The sequence below is a fragment of the Leuresthes tenuis genome, unplaced genomic scaffold, assembly GCF_036924035.1.
Source record: "Leuresthes tenuis unplaced genomic scaffold, fLeuTen1.0.hap1 SCAF_12, whole genome shotgun sequence".
NCBI classification, from domain to species: domain Eukaryota; kingdom Metazoa; phylum Chordata; class Actinopteri; order Atheriniformes; family Atherinopsidae; genus Leuresthes; species Leuresthes tenuis.
In genome coordinates, this window is record NW_027325366.1 from 19,231,649 (window position 1) to 19,253,684 (window position 22,036).

Here is a 22,036-nt window from a genome sequence, read left to right on the forward strand (position 1 = left end):
GTTTCTTTAGACAAAAGTAATGCAAAGGAAAACCAGCACAACCAGTACAGTTGAGCGAGAGGATTATCCCATCACAAGAGCTTCATGTGGTTGGAAGACATCGGGAGTGGCTCACAATTTTAAACATCTTGGAGACAGACAGACAAATACAGACATGCATGCTATCAAATAACCACACATCACTGTAAAAAAGTTACAAAAATCAGATCCATGGGCACATGTGGGCTCATTCTCTTTCTGGGAAGGCTCAAGTAGGAAAAAACAAACTGTCTTGAAGTAAAATATGTGTAACAGCACTGCCGAAAGTTTATCCTGTGTTTAAAAGTAGCTCAATCATAACTAATCTTTTACTGATACAGTGCATGTAATGGAAAATAGTTTTTTATTGAATTATAAAATCAATTGATAAGAGATCTTCTTCTTCTTCTTCTTCTTTGATGTTTAATGGCAGCTGGCATCCTTGGTGTTGCATATGCCACCATCTACTGGACTAAATTTCTCTTTTTTTCCCTTCTTATTTCTTCTTTTCTATATTCTTTTAATTATTCCAGTATTTACCAAGAATCTTATTGTTATTCTCCTCCCTTCCTTAGACTTAGCAGATTCTACTATGTTTTTCAAATTATATTCTGTTATTCCTGCCCTCTGCAGCCCTATCTTCATTATTTCCCTCTCCCTTCCATATCTGGGACATGCTATCAACACATGTTCCACTGTTTCTTTCTCCCCACAGCTACACTGCCCAGTTGGATGTTTCCCCATTATCTTAAGTGTATTATTCAGTTTACAATGACCTATTCTTATCTTACTAATAATGACTTGTTCTGTTCTGTTCTGTCCATAACACCCTGCCTCGCCTACTATACTTTGTAATTTATATAAATGTCTTCCTTTTTCCTGATTCTTCCAATATAGATTCCACTGATTGTTTATTTCTTTCCATACTAAACTTTTCCCTTCTGTTTTTGATAATTTTACTTTAATTTCCACCACCTCTTTCTTTACTGCATCCTTAGCAGCTTTGTCTGCTTTTTCATTTCCATTTATTCCTACATGAGCTGGTACCCACATGAACACTATTTCCCTCCCCTGTTGCATTAACCTGGATGTTTTTAACTGTATTTCATATAAAATTTTCTGATGTGTTTTTGCTGTTCCGCTTTTAATACTTATGATAAGAGATCTGAGAGATAATCCCCCAGTTCAAGTGATTGATTGATGACCTTAATTGCTGATTGACAGCACCTGAGAGAGCTTGATCCAGCAGGGTGTATAAAAACAGCATGTTGGGCTTTGCTGCAGTATGAACTTTGTTAAGCCAGCTAAGTGTACAGTTCATCAGTCACAGTTGCAAACAGGTGTCAGGATGGGTAAGTCTTTATGTTTGACCTGCATGAAAGGTTTACTGCTGCATTTTGTGAATTATTAGTCTGATGGACACTAAATCTAATCTTGCTTCTCTTGGCAGCAAAGAAAGTGTTGATTGTATATGCTCACCAGAGCTCTGGCTCATTCAACGCTGCAGCCAAAGATGCTGCTGTGAAGGCTTTGACCGCTCAAGGCTTTACAGTAGATGTCTCCGACCTGTATGCCATGAAATTCAAGGCTACTGCTACAGCTGAGGACATCAAAGGTGTCTTGACACCCAAATTAATTAAAAAGGGCTTACATATAACTGGTCTGTAACTCTAACAAACTCTACTTTTTACAGGAGATGTGAAGGATGCGGAACACTTTCGTTACTTAAAGGAGACCCAACAAGCATGGGAGGAAGGGAGGCTGTCGGATGACATCACTAAGGAGCAAACTAAAGTTACTGAGGCAGACCTCATTATCTTTCAGGTAGGACCTGGGTGCCAGTAATGCTTGTAGTACCCAATAAACCTTCATTATACAAAATGTGGGCCTGTTCTCCCCAGTTCCCCATGTACTGGTTCAGTGTTCCTGGAATCTTGAAGGGCTGGTTTGATCGGGTGCTCACAAGTGGGTTTGCCTTCTCACAAGACAAGCGGTACAGCCTGGGGATCTTCAAGGTAAGGGCTCAATCAAGGTTTGTATTGCTGTCAAAAGATCCTGTGGCCTCAACTTGCTTCCTCTTTTCAGGACAAGCAGGCCATGCTGTCCTTTACCACTGGGTCTCTTGAATCCATGTTCAGCCCAACTGGCATCAATGGAGACATGAATGTCACACTGTGGCCCCTGCAGGTACTATTTCACCACAGATGGATCCTTGCAATAAACTGGACTTGAAGCATCCATACTGACACAAACGTTCCTATCCCCCTACAGAATGGCATCCTTCACTACTGTGGCTTCCAGGTCCTGGCCCCTCAGATCTTCTGGGCTCCCTCTTGTGCTTCTCCTGAAGCTCGCACCAGTATGCTGGAGGGCTGGCGTACACGTCTGCAAGGCCTCCTGGAAGAAAAGCCACTGTCCTTCATTCCCTTGGACAGCTTTGACGAGAAGGGCTTCCAGTTGAAGCCTGATGTCCATGAGAAACATGCCAGCAAGGAGTTTGGACTGACAGTGGGCATCCACCTGGGCAAGCGTCTGCCTCCCCACAGCCAGATGAAAGCTGGGTGCTGAAGACAGTGTGGTCCTGACATATGTGCTGAATAAAAGCTGGTTTATTTACAGTGTAATTGAATCCCGGTTTCAAATTCTTCCTGGATTTGCCTCACTGGTTTGTTCTTGGTTTTCTGTACAGTAGTAAAGATATTCTTAGATCTGGCCATGAACCAATTTAATGCGACTGGTGAATTTTTTTTTATTTTTTTTCCTCATCGTGTAAGGTGTGACATAACTAGAAAATTGTCCACCTGTGGATCGCATGCTACCAGCAGAGCAGGGTAACATTTTAGTGGCTTGTGCACTTAATGGGGACAGGCATTGGCTAAAACTAGATGAACTTTCCTCAAGGTGCAATTTCAATAACTATTGTCAACCCAAAGGCACACGTAATAAAATTACAAAGTGATACTTCAATGTATGTTCCTATCCAATAATGGCACTAAAGATCTGTACTTCACAAAGTGCTAACTGGAATCCTCTTAGTTGGAACAAATGTTAGAACGGGGATTGCAGTTAAAATATAAAAATGAACATTGCTAGGACTGTTTAATTAATTAAATCCTTTGGTACTCGTTGCGATGAAGCCACACCATAGCTTTAATTCCTTTTTTTCAAAAAAAAAATTATGAAATCGCATTCAAAAATTAAAGTTAACATGAGGCGTGAGAAGTTTTTGAAAAGTGTGTTTATAGGCTTCATTGTACCAAACCAAAAGTACAATTGGGAATTTAATGTACTGGATTTGAGGGCACAAAGTGTTTGTGTTATACAATGCTCTCTTATCAAGTATCCATTACGCTCCTCCATTGTTCTTCCTAGTTCTCCTACCGTAGCTGCATTGAAGGCCATTTTTGCTTGCTCATTTTGGGGGAAGTGGCCAATGATTTACCGGGCATGGAAAAGACTCCTCAGAAAAGCAGCTCTGCATTGCTGTAAGCTGCCATGCAAACATTTCTTTACATTAATCGATGTCAAGATAATGTTGAGATGAAGTGTGACGATAAGTTGGACCCAACAGCCCATCTGCTCAGCATGTTTTTAATAACTTCAGCCTTAAATCATTAGAAAATAATGGTTTGGCAATTTGTACAATATTCTTCACGTCAGAGAACACTGACTTGTGCCATGTGTCATACTGACAGCTGTTCTTATCTGGACAAGTACACAAATAGAGAAAGTTATAGCAAGGAAAAATTTAGGAGACTGAAATCATGAACGCCACAAATTTTTCTTCTTGATTGTCTGTAAAAAGTTGCAACAACAGCTTTAAGTCCTCAAATAAAAGCTCCACTTTAACCTTGACCACACGATGGCGCTATTGGACAGTTTGTCACAGTAAAATTAAGCATCCATCATGAAGCTCAACATAAAAATCATCCATCGAAGTGTGGCTGCAGCTTTTTATGCTTCTGTGCATTGACAATTTTTCAACATAAGAGCTAAACTTGTGTAGCACAGTGCATGATAAACCACCAAAGCATGCCACCATCCCAGAAGAAAAAAAAACACACTATCCCTTCCTTCACAACAAAAGAAATACAGCCAGAGGCTCAATATGAGGCACAATGATGATCAACAAAGAAGTTTTGGGATGAGTACAATGGCAGGGAGATCACAGAGATTAAAGAAGACACTCTCACAAAGGTCAGAATGCCTGTCATACTACAAAATAAGTATTACTTTGATAAACAGCTGTGAGTGTTAACTAAAATAACTCTACTTAATTGAGAAAGGAGGCAATCTGAAGAAACCTAGAACAAAAATTTGAATGTACGTGATCCCATTTTCAAATATGAAGCAGTTGTTTATTAACCCCATCCTCCTCACAGTGGCTGGGTAGATGAGCTGTTTGCCTCTGACTCCAGATGTGCGCCAGCTCTGGTTTGTCTTTGAAGTCCAACGCTCTGTCCATTTTACAGGAGAACATTTGTGAGTTGGTTTGACCGCAGGCAACTGTTTCTTTAGACGAAAGTAATGCAAAGGAAAACCAGCACAACCAGTACAGTTGCGCGAGAGGATTATCCCATCACAAGTGCTTCATGTGGTTGGAAGACATCGGGAGTGGCACACAATTTTAAACATCTTGGAGACAGACAGACAAATACAGACATGCATGCTATCAAATAACCACACATCACTGTATAAAAGTTACAAAAATCAGATACATGGGCACATGTGGGCTCATTCTCTTTCTGGGAAGGCTCAAGTAGGAAAAAACAAACTGTCTTGAAGTAAAATATGTGTAACAGCACTGCCGAAAGTTTATCCTGTGTTTAAAAGTAGCTCAATCATAACTAATCTTTTACTGATACAGTGCATATAATGGAAAATAGATTTTGATTTAATTATAAAATCAATTGATAAGAGATCTGAGAGATAATCCCCCATTTCAGGTGATTGATTGATGACCTTAATTGCTGATTGACAGCACCTGAGAGAGCTTGATCCAGGAGGGTGTATAAAAACAGCATGTTGGGCTTTGTTACAGTATGAACTTTGTTAAACCAGCTAAGTGTACAGTTCATCAGTCACAGTTGCAAACAGGTGTCAGGATGGGTAAGTCTTTATGTTTGACCTGCATGAAAGGTTTACTGCTGCATTTTGTGAGTTATTAGTCTGATGGACACTAAATCTAATCATGCTTCTCTTGGCAGCAAAGAAAGTGTTGATCGTATATGCTCACCAGAGCTCTGGCTCATTCAACGCTGCAGCCAAAGATGCTGCTGTGAAGGCTTTGACTGCTCAAGGCTGCACAGTAGATGTCTCCGACCTGTACGCCATGCACTTCAAGGCTACTGCTACAGCTGAGGACATCAAAGGTATCTTAATACACAAATTCATTAAAAAGGGCTTACATTTAACTGGTCTGTAAATCTAACAAGCTCCACTTTTTACAGGAGATGTGAAGGACGCTGAACACTTTCGTTACTTAAAGGAGACCCAACAAGCATGGGAGGAAGGGAGACTGTCGGATGACATCACTAAGGAGCAAACTAAAGTTACTGAGGCAGACCTCATTATCTTTCAGGTAGGACCTGGGTGCCAGTAATGCTTGTAGTAACCAATAAACCTTCCTTATTCAAAATGTGGGCCTGTTCTCCCCAGTTCCCCATGTACTGGTTCAGTGTTCCTGGAATCTTGAAGGGCTGGTTTGATCGGGTGCTCACAAGTGGGTTTGCCTTCTCACAAGACAAGCGGTACAGCCTGGGGATCTTCAAGGTAAGGGCTCAATCAAGGTTTGTATTGCTGTCAAAAGATCCTGTGGCCTCAACTTGCTTCCTCTTTTCAGGACAAGCAGGCCATGTTGTCCTTTACCACTGGGTCTCTTGAATCCATGTTCAGCCCAACTGGCATCAATGGAGACATGAATGTCACACTGTGGCCCCTGCAGGTACCATTTCACCACAGATGGATCCTTGCAATAAACTGGACCTCAAATATCCATACTGACACAAACGTTCCTGTCCCTCTACAGAATGGCATCCTTCACTACTGTGGCTTCCAGGTCCTGGCCCCTCAGATCTTCTGGGCTCCCTCTTGTGCTTCTCCTGAAGCTCGCACCAGCATGCTGGAGGGCTGGCGTACACGTCTGCAAGGCCTCCTGGAAGAAAAGCCACTGTCCTTCATTCCCTTGGACAGCTTTGACGAGAAGGGCTTCCAGTTGAAGCCTGATGTCCATGAGAAACATGCCAGCAAGGAGTTTGGACTGACAGTGGGCATCCACCTGGGCAAGCGTCTGCCTCCCCACAGCCAGATGAAAGCTGGGTGCTGAAGACAGAGTGGTCCTGACATATGTGCTGAATAAAAGCTGGTTTATTTACAGTGTAATTGAATCCCGGTTTCAAATTCTTCCTGGATTTGACTCTCACTGGTTTGTTCTTGGTTTTCTGTACAGTAGTAAGGATATTCTTAGATCTGGCCATGAACCAATTTAATGCGACTGGTGAATTTTTTTATTTTTTTTTCCTCATCGTGTAAGGTGTGACATAACTAGAAAATTGTCCACCTGTGGATCGCATGCTACCAGCAGAGCAGGGTAACATTTTAGTGGCTTGTGCACTTAATGGGGACAGGCATTGGCTAAAACTAGATGAACTTTCCTCAAGGTGCAATTTAAATAACTATTGTCCACCTAAAGGCAAATGTAATAAAATTACAAAGTGATACTTCAATGTATGTTCCTAGCCAATAATGGCACTAAAGATCTGTACTTCACAAAGTGCTAACTGGAATCCTCTTAGTTGGAACAAATGTTAGAACGGGGATTGCAGTTCAAATATAAAAATGAACATTGCTAGGACTGTTTAATTAATTAAATCCTTTGGTACTCGTTGCGATGAAGCCACACCATAGCTTTAATTCCTTTTTTTCAAAAAAATTATGAAATCACATTCAAAAATTAAAGTTATCATGAGGCGTGAGAAGTTTTTGGAAAGTGGTTTTATAGGCTTCATTGTACCAAACCAAAAGTACAATTGGGAATTTAATGTACTGGATTTGAGGGCAGAAAGTGTTTGTGTTATACAATGCTCTCTTATCAAGTATCCATTACTCCATTGTTCTTCCTAGTTCTCCTACCGTAGCTGCATTGAAGGCCATTTTTGCTTGCTCATTTTGGGGGAAGTGGCCAATGTTTTACCGGGCATGGAAAAGACTCCTCAGAAAAGCAGCTCTGCATTGCTGTAAGCTGCCATGCAAACATTTCTTTACATTAATCGATGTCAAGATAATGTTAAGATGAAGTGTGACGGTAAGTTGGACCCAACAGCCCATCTGCTCAGCATGTTTTTAATAACTTCAGCCTTAAATCATTAGAAAAGAATGGTTTGGCAATTTGTACAATATTCTTCATGTCAGAGAACACTGACTTGTGCCATATGTCATACTGACAGCTGTTCTTATCTGTACAAGTACACAAATAGAGAAAGTTATAGCAAGGAAAAATTTAGGAGACTTAAATCATGAACGCCGCAAATTTTTCTTCTTGATTGTCTGTAAAAAGTTGCAACAACAGCTTTATTTCCTCAAATAAAAGCTCCACTTTAACCTTGACCACACGATGGTGCTATTGGACAGTTTGTCACAGTAAAACTAAGCATTCATCATGAAGCTCAACATAAAAATCATCCATCGAAGTGTGGCTGCAGCTTTTTATGCTTCTGTGCATTCACAATTTTAGAACACAAGAGCTAAACTTGTGTAGCACAGTGCATGATAAACCACCAAAGCATGCCACCATCCCAGAAAAAAAAAACCACACTATCCCTTCCTTCACAACAAAATAAATACAGCCAGAGGCTCAATATGAGGCACAATGATGATCAACAAAGAAGTTTTGGGATGAGTACAATGGCAGGGAGATCACTGAGATTAAAGAAGACACTCTCAGAAAGATCAGAATGCCTGTCATACTACAAAATAAGTATTACTTTGATAAACAGCTATGAGTGTTAACTAAAAGAAATCTACTTAATTGAGAAAGGAGGCAATCTGAAGAAACCTAGAGCAAAGATTTGAATGTACGTGATCCCATTTGCAAATATGAAGCAGTTGTTTATTAACCCCATCCTCCTCACAGTGGCTGGGTAGATGAGCTGTTTGCCTCTGACTCCAGATGTGCGCCAGCTCTGGTTTGTCTTTGAAGTCCAACGCTCTGTCCATTTTACAGGAGAACATTTGTGAGTTTGTTTGACCGCAGGCAACTGTTTCTTTAGACGAAAGTAATGCAAAGGAAAACCAGCACAACCAGTACAGTTGAGCGAGAGGATTATCCCATCACAAGTGCTTCATGTGGTTGGAAGACATCGGGAGTGGCACACAATTTTAAACATCTTGGAGACAGACAGACAAATACAGACATGCATGCTATCAAATAACCACACATCACTGTAAAAAAGTTACAAAAATCAGATCCATGGGCACATGTGGGCTCATTCTCTTTCTGGAAAGGCTCAAGTAGGAAAAAACAAACTGTCTTGAAGTAAAATATGTGTAACTGCACTGCCGAAAGTTTATCCTGTGTTTAAAAGTCACTCAATCATAACTAATCTTTTACTGATACAGTGCATATAATGGAAAATAGTTTTTGATTGAATTATAAAATCAATTGATAAGAGATCTGAGAGATAATCCCCCATTTCAGGTGATTGATTGATGACCTTAATTGCTGATTGACAGCACCTGAGAGAGCTTGATCCAGGAGGGTGTATAAAAACAGCATGTTGGGCTTTGTTACAGTATGAACTTTGTTAAACCAGCTAAGTGTACAGTTCATCAGTCACAGTTGCAAACAGGTGTCAGGATGGGTAAGTCTTTATGTTTGACCTGCATGAAAGGTTTACTGCTGCATCTTCTGAATTATTAGTCTGATGGACACTAAATCTAATCTTGCTTCTCTTGGCAGCAAAGAAAGTGTTGATCGTATATGCTCACCAGAGCTCTGGCTCATTCAACGCTGCAGCCAAAGATGCTGCTGTGAAGGCTTTGACCGCTGAAGGCTGCACAGTAGATGTCTCCGACCTGTACGCCATGAACTTCAAAGCTACTGCTACAGCTGAGGACATCAAAGGTATCTTAATACACAAATTAATTAAAAAGGGCTTACATTTAACTGGTCTGTAAATCTAACAAGCTCCACTTTTTACAGGAGATGTGAAGGACGCTGAACACTTTCGTTACTTAAAGGAGACCCAACAAGCATGGGAGGAAGGGAGGCTGTCGGATGACATCACTAAGGAGCAAACTAAAGTTACTGAGGCAGACCTCATTATCTTTCAGGTAGGACCTGGGTGCCAGTAATGCTTGTAGTACCCAATAAACCTTCATTAGACAAAATGTGGGCCTGTTCTCCCCAGTTCCCCATGTACTGGTTCAGTGTTCCTGGAATCTTGAAGGGCTGGTTTGATCGGGTGCTCACAAGTGGGTTTGCCTTCTCACAAGACAAGCGGTACAGCCTGGGGATCTTCAAGGTAAGGGCTCAATCAAGGTTTGTATTGGTGTCAAAAGATCCTGTGGCCTCAACTTGCTTCCTCTTTTCAGGACAAGCAGGCCATGTTGTCCTTTACCACTGGGTCTCTTGAATCCATGTTCAGCCCAACTGGCATCAATGGAGACATGAATGTCACACTGTGGCCCCTGCAGGTACCATTTCACCACAGATGGATACTTGCAATAAAACTGGACTTGAAGCATCCAGACTGACAAATGTTTCTGTCCCCTACAGAATGGCATCCTTCACTACTGTGGCTTCCAGGTCCTGGCCCCTCAGATTTTCTGGGCTCCCTCTTGTGCTTCTCCTGAAGCTCGCACCAGCATGCTGGAGGGCTGGCGTACACGTCTGCAAGGCCTCCTGGAAGAAAAGCCACTGTCCTTCATTCCCTTGGACAGCTTTGACGAGAAGGGCTTCCAGTTGAAGCCTGATGTCCATGAGAAACATGCCAGCAAGGAGTTTGGACTGACAGTGGGCATCCACCTGGGCAAGCGTCTGCCTCCCCACAGCCAGATGAAAGCTGGGTGCTGAAGACATGGTTGTCCTGACATGTGTAATGAATAAAAGCTGGTTTATTCTGACTTTGAACTGACTTTTTTCCTGTCGACGTTATATCAGGTGATAATTTGACTGCCTGTCTGGGGTAGTTTGTATATTGCATACAGTTCAGGTGTTTGCAAGCTCACCATTTGTATCTTAGTTGACCTCCACCCAACTCATGGGTGCCCAAACCCCCACATGCTATAATCTTGTAATGTATGCAATTTGCTTAACATGGAATAGTTTAGGACAACCCTCAGGACTTAAGTGAAATAAAATGTAAACTTAAAAGCAGCAGAACATAGTGGCTGCAAAAATGACCAAAGCCATAGTCTTACTGATAGTGCTCAAGATTATGGTCTTGCATCTCTTGGGGTAAATGGAGCTTTATTTTTTTTTTTGAGGGGGGGGGGGGGGGTATTTTCAAGCTCAAGCCATTACATACTTGACAGAGGGAACCCACCTGGTGAAATGCCACTTATTCCAGAGGGTGGTGAGCCTTGCTGTTGGCGCTTGAACTTTGTTTTAAGGCTCAAACTGTGTGCTCATTTAGTGGTTAAAGTGTTCCTTACTTTATAAACATGCTGGCTAGTAAAGTATTTGCTTGCAAGCAGGATTGGGCTTTACAAAGAAACATAAGTGGCTGAGCACTTTTCCCACAGAAGCAGCTTTTGTTTGGGTATGGAGGAAATGAGACAGGGGTGGGGAAGGAGGGGTTAAGGCACACTTAGGAAATGGCCTTGTACTCTGATGTCCTGACGTGTAGTGACCCGATGGTGTGCATACTTCAGTTAGGGTTTCACAAGGTCAACATTTATTTTGTCTTTCTGTAATATCCAGGCTTTATAATCAATTGTCACTGTAGCCAACAGATTCCCACATCTTGCTGTCAAAAGTAAATAAAAATTTTTTTTAAACTAAAATGAGATGCATGAAAGAAATTAGCTCTACCGATGCTGAGATGAGGTTTCTTGTGTCCATTCTTGAAAATTTGAAATGTGGGAGGCAAGCAAAAAAATTTGCTTTGTCTGTATTATTGAAATGCACACACTGCTAGTGAATCTGTGCAGTTACATAAGTAGGGGAGCTTTTTCTATGGAAATCATTACAGCAAACAGAAAAACAAGTTCTAGAGCTTGAATTGTGGCGTATGTATGCACAGAGCTTTGAATGCTGGAGATTAACCATCCTTTCTGATGTCCATCCTGCTCTCCCATTGTCTATCTGCATATTCCCAGCCCAGCTGGAGGGAAGGCCATTTTTGGCTGGGTCAATGGAAGGAAATGGGCATCATCTTATACCTGGCATTGGAAAAAAAAAAAGTCTCAGGAAAAGCATCTGTTTTAGTCAAAGCTCAAATGTATACATATATTCAGATATAACATGCAAATACAGGGTTAGATGAAGCCTGAGGGGTCTTTGCCTGAATAACTTGAAACACAGGTTCCACAATGGCTAATACAGGAGGTTTTGTTTCACATCATAAAAATAAAAACCATAGTGACAACCTGGTCTTTTACCAAAACGTGTTTCAGTTTTTAAAGGCAAATAATTGTACAATGGAATGTGTTATGTTTTCTGTCATTGGTCTTGTTTGTCTCTTTGATAGATTGGCAGCCTGTTCAGGGTGGAAACTGCCTCTCGCACAGTGGCAGATGGAGAATGAATGCTTTACTTACTCTGGTCTCTACACAGATTCAGCTTAAGTTCTGCTTTGTTAGCACACCAACATATTATGTCTCTATTATGCGTTTCTACTTCATGATGTTAATTTTTCACATCTCACAAGTGTTTAAGCAATATGCTTATAAGGAGGACTTTCATGCGAGAAATTGTTAAAGTAGATTATTCAAGACATGTTTTCCACAAGTTTTCCACAGAAGTTGAATATTTCTACTCGTCCTTCCACATTCCAAATTCCACGTCCTTCTCACTGACATATGGTTAGGGTTAGGAATTGTTGAAAATGCTTTGGTCTAAGTGTTTCCAAATAATGGTTAGACAGCTACAGAAACCCAAAGAGTTTTGACTTGCACATTTGACCATTTATGGGAACTTTGCCTTTATCAGAAAACAAAAACCCAAGGATACGTTGGCATCTCACAATTTACAATTATGGATTGTGACTCTACAATGTTTTGGTCATGTGGAAAAAACATGACAATTACACTTTTTCTGGTGAAATTGAGCTTGTAATAAATGTCAATAAGGGATATGAAACTTCCTTCCTTAACTAGACTCTGAGTCAGATGTGATTGACTGTTCTACATCGACTTCTGGGTGTTTTGATTAGGCTATAAATCGAACCCTGTGTTTACGCCAGATGTCACAGGGTTAACAACGGGCCAGCCATTAAAAACCGTGACCCCACAACAGGCAAGAGGCAGGAAAGCGAATGTAAAGTGAAGGAGAAAAAGAGGTCACCTGAGAAATGAGACAAATTATTTATATAATCCGTCCTTTCCCTCTTTCAAGGGTTACATTAAAATCCAATCAATTATACCTTAACAAAAAAAAACAACAGTCTTTTCAAGCTTGGTCTGTGCGTGACTCCATGTGCACAGACACATGAGGAACATGAGGCCCACTTCAAGGCTGTTACATCAAACCAGGAAACTACTGGCATAAACTTTGATGCTTTAACTTCCAACAGCCCCCTTTACCTTCCCATCACAGAGTGTTCATTATGTGTTCCCCACCATTATAAAACCGAGGAATTCACTCTGACATTTGATCACGGTCATCCCCTAAATTGCATCGCTCAAAGCAGCCTCTTAAAACAAGCTCCTCTTGAAGCTTTTAGATTTACTGATACCCCGACAATTTTCTTTTCATTAAACTTGTGCAAAATGTTTTACTTAAGAGAATCACCTACTGGCTACATGCAAGACATGTGAGACAAAATGTTTCAGGCAATAATTTGTTGGTAAAATGATGGGTAAGGCAATTTTACACTTTTATTTTGTCATTAATTCAAGATGTAAGCCGCATCTGTGTGTATGTATGTATGTGTATATGTGTGTGCACCAGAGGTAAAACTCTCAGCCATCTAAACTGTATACTTGTGATCACAGCTTGAACAGATGGTAAAGAGAAATATAACAAAATTGTTGACTACAACAGCTGTGGAGGAACAGAGCCTCAAACAGAGCTAAGCAGGCCTGTAGGTCCCAAAAAAAAAGGAGAGAAAACACGGGTGAAAAAATAATAACAAATACCACCTCCTTCCTCTTTTTATGCATTTCTACAGGATATGTCTTTCATTCCTTTTTCAATTTGTCCCCATCTCCGTCCTTCTTTTGTGCTTGTCATCTCCTCTCACCAATGTGAAAATACACAGGAAACTTTTACCACAATGGGACTTTTCACACATCTCTTGCACTTTGGGGGCTTGAATGTTCGCTGGAGGTGTATTTCTCATGGGACTGGACTGCAGTTTACCATTTACATACACTTTCCCAAATTGCTCCTGACAGACACTTTACTCAGCTCGACTGGCAGTGACTGGACCAAGGCAAGCCTGCATTTTGTAACTTTGTAACTGTTTCACAGAAGGCCTGCCATCGTGCTCTGATGAATGGATGGACATCACGCTATTTGGACTCCATTCAAGTCCTGATGTATGAAGTGCCTGGTACTGGGAGGTTGACGTGAGGCAGCAAAGCTGTTTCATATTTACAAGCCAAGGCTGAGTGTGGCTCATGGAATGCTTTTGGTGGTTTGGGGTGTCAGAGTGACAGGGTTAAGACTCCAGTCAGCCATTATGCTCCCCTTTAAGTCCTTCTATCTACTGTAATGAAAAGCAGATCTTTGCTATCTCCACTTTAAGATGCAGAGCGATGGGAGGAACGATGTTGAGTCCTCTTTCCTTTCTACTCTCTGTCTCTTGTTTCCCTCATCTTCTTAGATCCTTCTCTAACTGTCACACACCAGTATAAACTCTGAATGGCAAATGACCCCTTATGTTATTGTCTGTGTGTAAGAGCTGTAACTAAGCTCAGGGCTATAGATGAGGCTACAAACAAGGACTAGATGAATGAGTGTGCACGGTAGTGCCCCTCACTGGGAGCTCCAGGCACACAGGGCTTAACTCCAGATGCCGCCTGGGTTGCCACATCCTGGCCGTTATCTCTCTGCAGTTCTGTGTTCACTTGAGTATGCAAGACCCGGAATGAGAACCACCTGGGATAGAAAGGCTTGAGGTGATTTTCCATTACATGCTACTCTTCTTATTTAGATCAATTATTTCGTCCTGTTGGGGCTTCTTTTTTTATCTAGAAAAGGACATTATATTTACAATGTGTCACCATTTAGATCTTTTACGATTTAACTGAGCCAAGCTTCACTCTGCAGACATGTTTATCCACATCATTTATTCCATCATCTTGTTTGAGTGTCTTGGAGTTTGTGTATACTCAATAATGCCTGCTGTGTTTAGCTTTCCGTCAGTGCTAACGCTCTTATAAAACTTGACTTTTCGTGTTTGCAAATGAAATGTCACTTTGTCCAAATCTGCCAGCTGATGCAGCTTGAAAATTTAAAACATTAGCTGAACCATGAGCTTGATTCTTGTGATAATCAGCACGGAGGGTTTCATATACAGCCACAGGCAAGGAAGGCATCTCCAAAACACCTCCGCATTCCAGCAGCACTAACAGTCATTTTTCATTTTGCGAGGTAGGACAATAGGGGTGAAAGTTACCCACCATATCCTTGAACTCTGTGTCATGCATTCAGGATGGAAAGGTAATGTGTTGTAAAGCACAAGTTCGGATCGTCAGGATAGGATTACAAGATTAGAGCTGCAGACCTCAGGATATGCAGAGACGGACACCTTCTTGTGAGCCTGTCGATGGATTCTGTCATTCACTAATCCATACTGAACACACTCACCGTCACCTGGGGCCAGGCTTTTCTTCAGCTTTCACCCATCTTCTGCATGATCCCCATGACCTCGCTCATATGAACGAATGTGAGTGAGTGGTTTGGTGTAAGTGTGTGGAGGTATGAAAATAAAGTGGGGGGAAAACAGAGGAGCTTACAGCATAGCTTTTTGTTTGAGTTACTGCTGTGTGCAGGGATGATAGACAAAGTCAGTGGACCATATGAGCTGCAGACAGTCGTGACCGAGAGCTAAGCATGGCGGCATTGATAGATTCACCGACATGAGAGAAAGACAGAGAAGAGAGAGCCAAATGAAAGCTTTCCTAAACAGCTAGAGAAATGACTCCTCAGCCTTTTCAACACTTACACTAATATTTTTAAAATGTAGCTTTTTTTTTTAGAACATTTTGGCCTTTGGCCCTCATGCAAACATGAGCATAGTTTTAGCTCACTGGGAACTAATCTTTTGGAAAATTCCTCCCAGGGAGAACATATTCAAAAACTCTGTATGCAGTGTTATCATGTAGAAATAGGGAAGCTGAGCCTTTGGAAACAATGATGCAAGTCCTTCCCTGATTTGTCACAACCCATGATAATGTCAGCTAAGCAAGCAAAAATCACCTCTCTACACCAGTACATGTATTTTTAGCGCTAAAAAAGATTTCAGCATTGATTTTTAGTTGAAAATTGAGAGACAAACAGTCTGAATCATGGGAGTGCATTTGGAGATATAAGAAAAAAAATCCAGGAAGGAATATGGTGGTGTTGTTAGCAAGGTTGCCTCACAGCATGAGGGTTCCTGGTTATCGGTTGCCGGTTATCCCGGCTGCGGACTCTTTGTGTGCAATTTGCATATTTCCCTTGTGTATGCTTGGGTTCTCTCTGGGTTTTCCAGCTTCCTCCCACCATCCAAAAAAAATGCACATAAAGTAATGGGTGTCTCTAAATTGACCCTAGGAGGACCCTGAGTGTGTTTGGTTGTTTGTCTTGTTGGTATCTGTGTGGCTCTGTTATGGACTGGCAACCTGTCCAGTGTGTATCCTGCCTCTCACCTAATGATAGCTGGGATATGCACTTTAATTGTTCATCAGAATCCCTTTCAGAAAGAATTTTAGGCAAGAATTCCGATTCGTCACTCATATCATATCTATAAGGTATAAACCAAATTTGTGTAATGGACATCTTAACAGATACACCAAATGAAAAAAAAGTACTCTGTGCCATAATGTGATTATGCAAAGGTCTTTAAGCTTTGACTACTCCAGAAGCTGAATATTCCCTTTACTTTAGCAATAGACTGCTGGGGTGTTCTAACATTAAACTGGCTGGGCTGCAGAGTAGCAACAAGTAGTGCTAATTATTGTAAAAGTAAAAAATGTATCCACCATTTGTAATGTTTTTTTCTCACTGCCAATATAGGCTTAATGTTTTTTGTTTTTTTTAAATCAACTTTTAATTAATAGTGTCTATAGCTACTCAAACATTGGATTGGACAGAAATGGCATGAGGAGTTATACAGGGTTAAATGCCAGTTTTAACCCTGGGTTAAGTTTTGGGGTTAAACTCTGGGGCCTCTTTAATTCAGCATTTACAAGCTTCCACTCACTCAGTATATACAAAGCAACAAAATATGCTATCACAGTTCTATGGATGACACACAAACATACATAACGACATCACCTAGGGATTATAATCCCTTACAAACCCTTATTAAGTGTTTTGAACAATTTGAACAAATTAACAACTGGATGGTCCAGAAATATATTCATTTAAACAAAAACAAAGGAAGGGTCACTGTCTTTGAAGCCAAGGAAGATTAGTTAAAAATCTGCATTAAATTCCAGTCTTTCATGTTGAAAACCACAAACCAAGAGAGAAATGTGGGTGTCATTATGGACTCACACCCGAACTTAAACAGCCATATCAAGTCACTTATTAAGTCAGCCAACCATCACCTGAAGAATATTTCAAGGATTAAAGGACTAACATGTCAGAGTGATTTTGGTCCATGCATTTATCTTCGGTAGACTTGATTACTGTAACAGTGCATATAGGATCGATCAGACAACTGCAGATAATTCAGAATGCTGCTGATCGGGTTCTCACTGAGACCAGAAAAGTGGGTCACATCTTTTGGTACGTTATGAACCTTCGAAACATCTCAGGTCGTCAGGGACCGGTTTGCTTTCAATCCCCAGAGTTAGCAATAAATACGGAGAAGCTGCTTTCAATTCTTATGCACCATACATATAGGTGTGTGTCAACTCTTGCTTCTTTTAAATCAAATCTTAAGACATTCCTGTTTACCGCTGCATTTAATCAGTTGATTTATTTGAACTGAAGGACTTTCATTAATTACTTTAATTGTGCTGCACTTCTCTCTTTGTTTTACTTTATTAACTTTTACTTTTTTCAACTATCAATTTAGTTTTTAATGCTTTCAAGTTCTATGTAACGCACTTTGAATAACCTTGTTATTGAATGTGTGCTCTATAAAATAATTAGCCTTGTCTTGCCTTCAAATAGTTATCAAAATTGTTTAAAAAAACTCATATGGGGATATTAGCTCTTTTTTAAAAATAGTCTTTGAAACAGGCAGAGATCAGAGATCAGTACTTTTTTCAAATTTGTAAACCTTTTTTAATGTAAACAGCAATCCTAAATCCACATTTACCACTCACTTGGAGTGTTCAGGTTTTAGAGTGTTTTCATCTTTCAGCTTCTGATTTTACAGGCTGCATTTTTGATAAACTTATTCTTATATTTTCTTCTTTTTTAAAAATTCCCTTTTTACACAGAACATTTTACATTGTCCCCAATAGAAACAATTTAGAAAAGCACTGGTACTAGCAACAATAATTTAGAAGGTGACAGGATGAAGGATCTCAACCAATAAATCCAAGTAGGCACCACTGGAGCCTGTCACTGAATAGGAGTGTCACACTTAAAATTGATTAGTCACACTGATTGGTCCAAACTTAGCTTTTGGTGACAAACAAATAGCTTGGCCAGATGTTTTCTCTTGCGATTGTGTTATAATGAGAGTCCAGCTGCCTTGCAAACTATTAATTCTATTGTGAGCATTGTTTCCATCCACAGGATGCTGCAAAAAGCTCCAAAAAAATCCCACTGGAGCTAAGCTACCAGCCCACAACAAGAATATCAAATAGCTATACTTCTTTAATAAGCGCAGAAGTGCAAATGTGGCAACATGCACTGTGAGAACCCAGCTGGTTTATTCATAAAGTTAATAACTGACGGAAGTCTTTTCTTATCCCAAAGGACTCCCATTTTGGGCTATGTAGCAGAAACTAGGAACTATCAAATTGATTTCAGTCAGTAGTTGTAGTGTATGTCATCAGTACCACTGACAAAGCTAATGCTAGCTGTCTGGCAAACTCAAAGCTTTTTATCAGATATTGTTATGGCTTTGTTGGGTGTAAATACATGTTATACTAACTTAACATGTATGTATATATAACTTAACTTAGTCTTTTGGTCAGATGCAGATCAATTATTATGATTCCCATTTCATGAAAGTGCATCTTTACATATTAACACTACAGTACACACATATTTACTGAATTACGAGAATGAAGTGCATACCATACCATACCATACCATACCATACCATACCATACCATACCATACCATACCATACCATACCATACCATACCATACCATACCATACCATACCATACCATACCATACCATACCATACCATACACTTTGATGTCCCCTTTGAGAAATTTGCCATTGCATTTAGAAGGTTAAAGTTGAATATTTCCCTCAGGAGCTGGCATTAAGCTAATTCACCTGATAGTCAGGATCTCAGAATTAGATAATTGGCAAAGAGACTATTTCGCATGCTAATATGTTATCCATGTCATTTAAAAAGCTCGTATTGTTTTAGTATAGCCTGTTTTCACTAACAAAAAAAAGACAAATACAACCTTTAGAAATGCTTCCAAAGACCTTTTTTACATGAAGCCCCAGAGCCTTGGAGTATTTTCACTTTATTGACGTGAGCTGTTCCACCCACAAGTTTCACCCACATTCACAAGCTGGTGTAAATGACGCTGTGTCCATGAGGAATGCCTTCATTTCAACATTTCTCAAGAGGGACAGATTCTCCCTTCCAACTGTGCACCTGCATGAACAGATTCCGGAGAGACTCAAAAGGTCAACCCATCACCAGCATTAAGAATATACGCACTGACAAAAGTCTCTAAAACCCAAGACGAGGTTGAATTTAACGATTGGCTGCCAACCTTTGGTTCTTCCAGTTCTTTTAAAGGTTTAGCGGTGTCCCTCATGTTCACATACTCCATGACAAGCTCTCAACCTCACCAGTACAGGCCCTTCTCTGTTTGAAAGATAAGAAATGAATAAATAATTGAGTGAAAAATGAGTGAGGTTAGAGAGGGGATCAGGAGGAATGTGAGGGAGTACAAAAATCCTTGAGGGTGCCTCAGAGAAGGAGGGGATGTTGACTGCTAACAATGTGGTAGAGAAAGAGCTTGAGAGGGACCCTCTGAATGGACATTTGCACGAAAATAGAAGGTGTCTGTCAGACCCACCACCATGACGCAGAGCTAGGCTACAATAGTAGAAGCAGCCATTTGAATAAACTCTTTTTAGCAATTTTTTTTCTCAGTTTTCTTTCAGCCACATCATGGCATCGCACTTGATCTTTTTGTTTTTTATTTGAAAAGTCGCTTTCTACCCCGTTCGATCTCCTTATCTCTTGATTATTTTGTTTAGAGTCTGTGTCGCGAACTTGGCCTTGTCGATAAAACTTAAAGAGAAAAGAGTCATAAACCAATCCCTCACAAAATTATATCCGAATAATGAAACAATTTTATTAGTCAATTAGTCTAAGCATGAGTTATGCTTTCTGTACAGCACAAAACACATATTCTTTGACTAAGTAAGTTAAGTTGGAGAAAGACAAAAGCTTGTACTGGGTATAAAAGTGGGGAGAAACCTAAGAAAGAGCAATAAAGGAGGTGCATTCTCTGGCAGACATCCAGGAGGTGAGGCATGGTCAGTTCCAGTGACAGGATCATTGTATCAGAAATGGAATTGAACTTAATAAATCTAAGGTTATTTGATACTTGGCCACTTGAGGTCAACACGTAACACAGACCACATAAGGAACTTGTAGGGGAAGATTTTGGTTTCGTGTTTCCTTGTTCTGATTTCTATCTCATGTTCTGCTTCAGTTAATATCATAGTGTGTCTAACTTCCTGCCTTATTTAGTAGATCCTTGGCCCCCTTTGTTTTCTGTTGAGTTTACTTCCTGTGCTTGTTTCACAGCTGGATTCATTCAGGTAGTTCTCACCACCTGCCTTTTGTTAGCTGTGTGCTCCCTCAGAATAAATACGCCTTGATATTTCTTTTCTCCATCACCAGGTCACCAGGTGTTATGATGTTCTTTGTAACTCCCCAAGGTCTGGCAATCAATTTTTTTTAGTTTTTCAGCTTTGTTGGATCTTTTTGCCTCTGTGTTTTTTTGTTTTTTTTTAATCCTTAATTGCTTTTGTCTGTGTGCCGCCTGTCCCTAAGCCTACACTCAGGTCCTCCACCTTCACCACTTTGTGAAGAAGAGCAGTATAGACACCTGGCTCTCAGGCATGACACTCATGTTCCGGTCCTACCTCATGGCTGCCTCTTTGTCATTTCCTTTTATCAGTTTTTTTTTCCTTCCTTTTCTTCACTTCCACATTACTTTCTTCCACATTAAAAATCTGGTTTCTGGAATAGGATTAAGAAAACGTTATATGTGTTAAAAATACATAATAAAGTAGATCTTACTGCAGGAACCTTTGCCGACTGTTTTCACATTGCCACGTCCAAATTCTGTTACCATCTTGGGAATAACCCTGCGTGTCTAACAGTGATGCTTTGAGGCATCCTGTGCATTTGGAAAACAACAAAGTGGGATCCTGCACAGGTGTCAGAAGGAAATATTTTTTAAATCATATACCACTCTATGACACGAACAGTGCAACAATTTAGATTGCACCTGTTACAGAAATATTTCTTAGTCACTGAAAAACCTGATGGCATAATTGCACATAAAAATATAAAAAGCAAAACAAACAAATAAAAAACATATACAAATCACCCAATAACTCTCACTCACTCTTACGTATGGCAGACCTGTCATTCCTAAGTAGTCAATCATAAGGCTACCACAGCAGAAAATATTGATATATATTTGCACATGTGTAAATTGGAGTCTTTTGAGGCCTTTCTTTAATCTTTGCAGCTTAAAATTCCTTAAATGAGGGTGAGAATGAGCAGGAAGATAAGATCAAAACTTAGTCTCTTTTGTGCTCTGCTTTACTCTAAACTTAGAGAAATATTTTGCTCAAGATATTCAACCACGTCACCAGCTAGTTGTATGCGGTTCGGTACGGAGCATGTAAAGTGTTTCCTCTAAACAGACACTGATGTTTGTTATCATTTGAGGCCATTTTCACGTTCAACTAGTCTGACAATCATATAGAAATACACACGTCACTGTGACTTTTTTTGTTTGTTTGCAGTTCATGAAATAGCAGCCAAATTCAATTAACTTATGTTTGAACAGGGACACATTTTCCATCTTTCCCACCTTCATGGTTAGGTAAAAACTGCTCATATCATAACTCTGACAATTTTGTTTCTGTATCATTACCCAACCCGTAGAACAAGTTTTAAATCACAGCATGCCACTTAAATATTGTGTCAGGTCAATGCATAACATATGCTATTTGCATGCTATTTTACACAGCTTTGGCTTAAGTGTTGAGAGATAGTCTTTAATTACCGACGCTGACAAGTTTGACATCTTGGCACTTGTGGCTTCGGCAGCAGAGCTCACCACCCCCAGTCACAAGCTGCGCAGTTCAAGCCTCTGCCTCTGTACATTGCGTGCGGTGGCAACTTCTGATCAGCATATGGCTCTGCCTAAACACTGTAATTTAGCTTTAAACTGTTTACACATTTAGCTGGCAGGAAATTCAAAGGTTGTGAATCGGTTTGAGCTTTATATTTATGGTTAG

General features: G+C 40.3%; 4 protein-coding genes across 4 annotated transcripts in view; all 4 read left to right on the top strand.

Moving 5' to 3' along the window:
• Window positions 1–22,036, top strand: part of ackr3a (atypical chemokine receptor 3a) — a 124,178-nt gene that overhangs the window by 94,207 nt on the left and 7,935 nt on the right. The window lies entirely within an intron of this gene.
• LOC140319202 (ribosyldihydronicotinamide dehydrogenase [quinone]-like) lies at window positions 1,367–2,586 on the top strand. The gene is made up of 6 exons (XM_072396800.1): window positions 1,367–1,370; window positions 1,454–1,633; window positions 1,712–1,842; window positions 1,920–2,033; window positions 2,104–2,205; window positions 2,290–2,586. The coding sequence occupies exons 1-6, from the start codon at window positions 1,367–1,369 to the stop codon at window positions 2,584–2,586; spliced, it is 828 nt and encodes a 275-aa protein (XP_072252901.1).
• LOC140319203 (ribosyldihydronicotinamide dehydrogenase [quinone]-like) lies at window positions 5,210–6,343 on the top strand. Its single transcript, XM_072396801.1, has 5 exons — window positions 5,210–5,390; window positions 5,469–5,599; window positions 5,677–5,790; window positions 5,861–5,962; window positions 6,047–6,343. Exons 1-5 carry the CDS (start codon window positions 5,210–5,212, stop codon window positions 6,341–6,343), a joined length of 825 nt encoding a protein of 274 aa, XP_072252902.1.
• Window positions 8,873–10,090, top strand: LOC140319204 (ribosyldihydronicotinamide dehydrogenase [quinone]-like). Its single transcript, XM_072396802.1, has 6 exons — window positions 8,873–8,876; window positions 8,966–9,139; window positions 9,218–9,348; window positions 9,426–9,539; window positions 9,610–9,711; window positions 9,794–10,090. Exons 1-6 carry the CDS (start codon window positions 8,873–8,875, stop codon window positions 10,088–10,090), a joined length of 822 nt encoding a protein of 273 aa, XP_072252903.1.

What these genes read in the sequence shown, in the direction of transcription:
- LOC140319202 (XM_072396800.1), top strand. An exon ending in TACAGCTGAGGACATCAAAG is followed by an intron (nt 1,634 to 1,711) that starts GTGTCTTGACAC and finishes TACTTTTTACAG; the next exon opens with GAGATGTGAAGGATGCGGAA. An exon ending in ACAGCCTGGGGATCTTCAAG is followed by an intron (nt 2,034 to 2,103) that starts GTAAGGGCTCAA and finishes TCCTCTTTTCAG; the next exon opens with GACAAGCAGGCCATGCTGTC.
- LOC140319203 (XM_072396801.1), top strand. Translation starts at nt 5,210, where the DNA reads ATGCTTCTCTTGGCAGCAAAGAAAGTGTTGATCGTATATGCTCACCAG. An exon ending in TACAGCTGAGGACATCAAAG is followed by an intron (nt 5,391 to 5,468) that starts GTATCTTAATAC and finishes CACTTTTTACAG; the next exon opens with GAGATGTGAAGGACGCTGAA. An exon ending in ACAGCCTGGGGATCTTCAAG is followed by an intron (nt 5,791 to 5,860) that starts GTAAGGGCTCAA and finishes TCCTCTTTTCAG; the next exon opens with GACAAGCAGGCCATGTTGTC.
- LOC140319204 (XM_072396802.1), top strand. An exon ending in CAGACCTCATTATCTTTCAG is followed by an intron (nt 9,349 to 9,425) that starts GTAGGACCTGGG and finishes TGTTCTCCCCAG; the next exon opens with TTCCCCATGTACTGGTTCAG. An exon ending in TCACACTGTGGCCCCTGCAG is followed by an intron (nt 9,712 to 9,793) that starts GTACCATTTCAC and finishes TGTCCCCTACAG; the next exon opens with AATGGCATCCTTCACTACTG.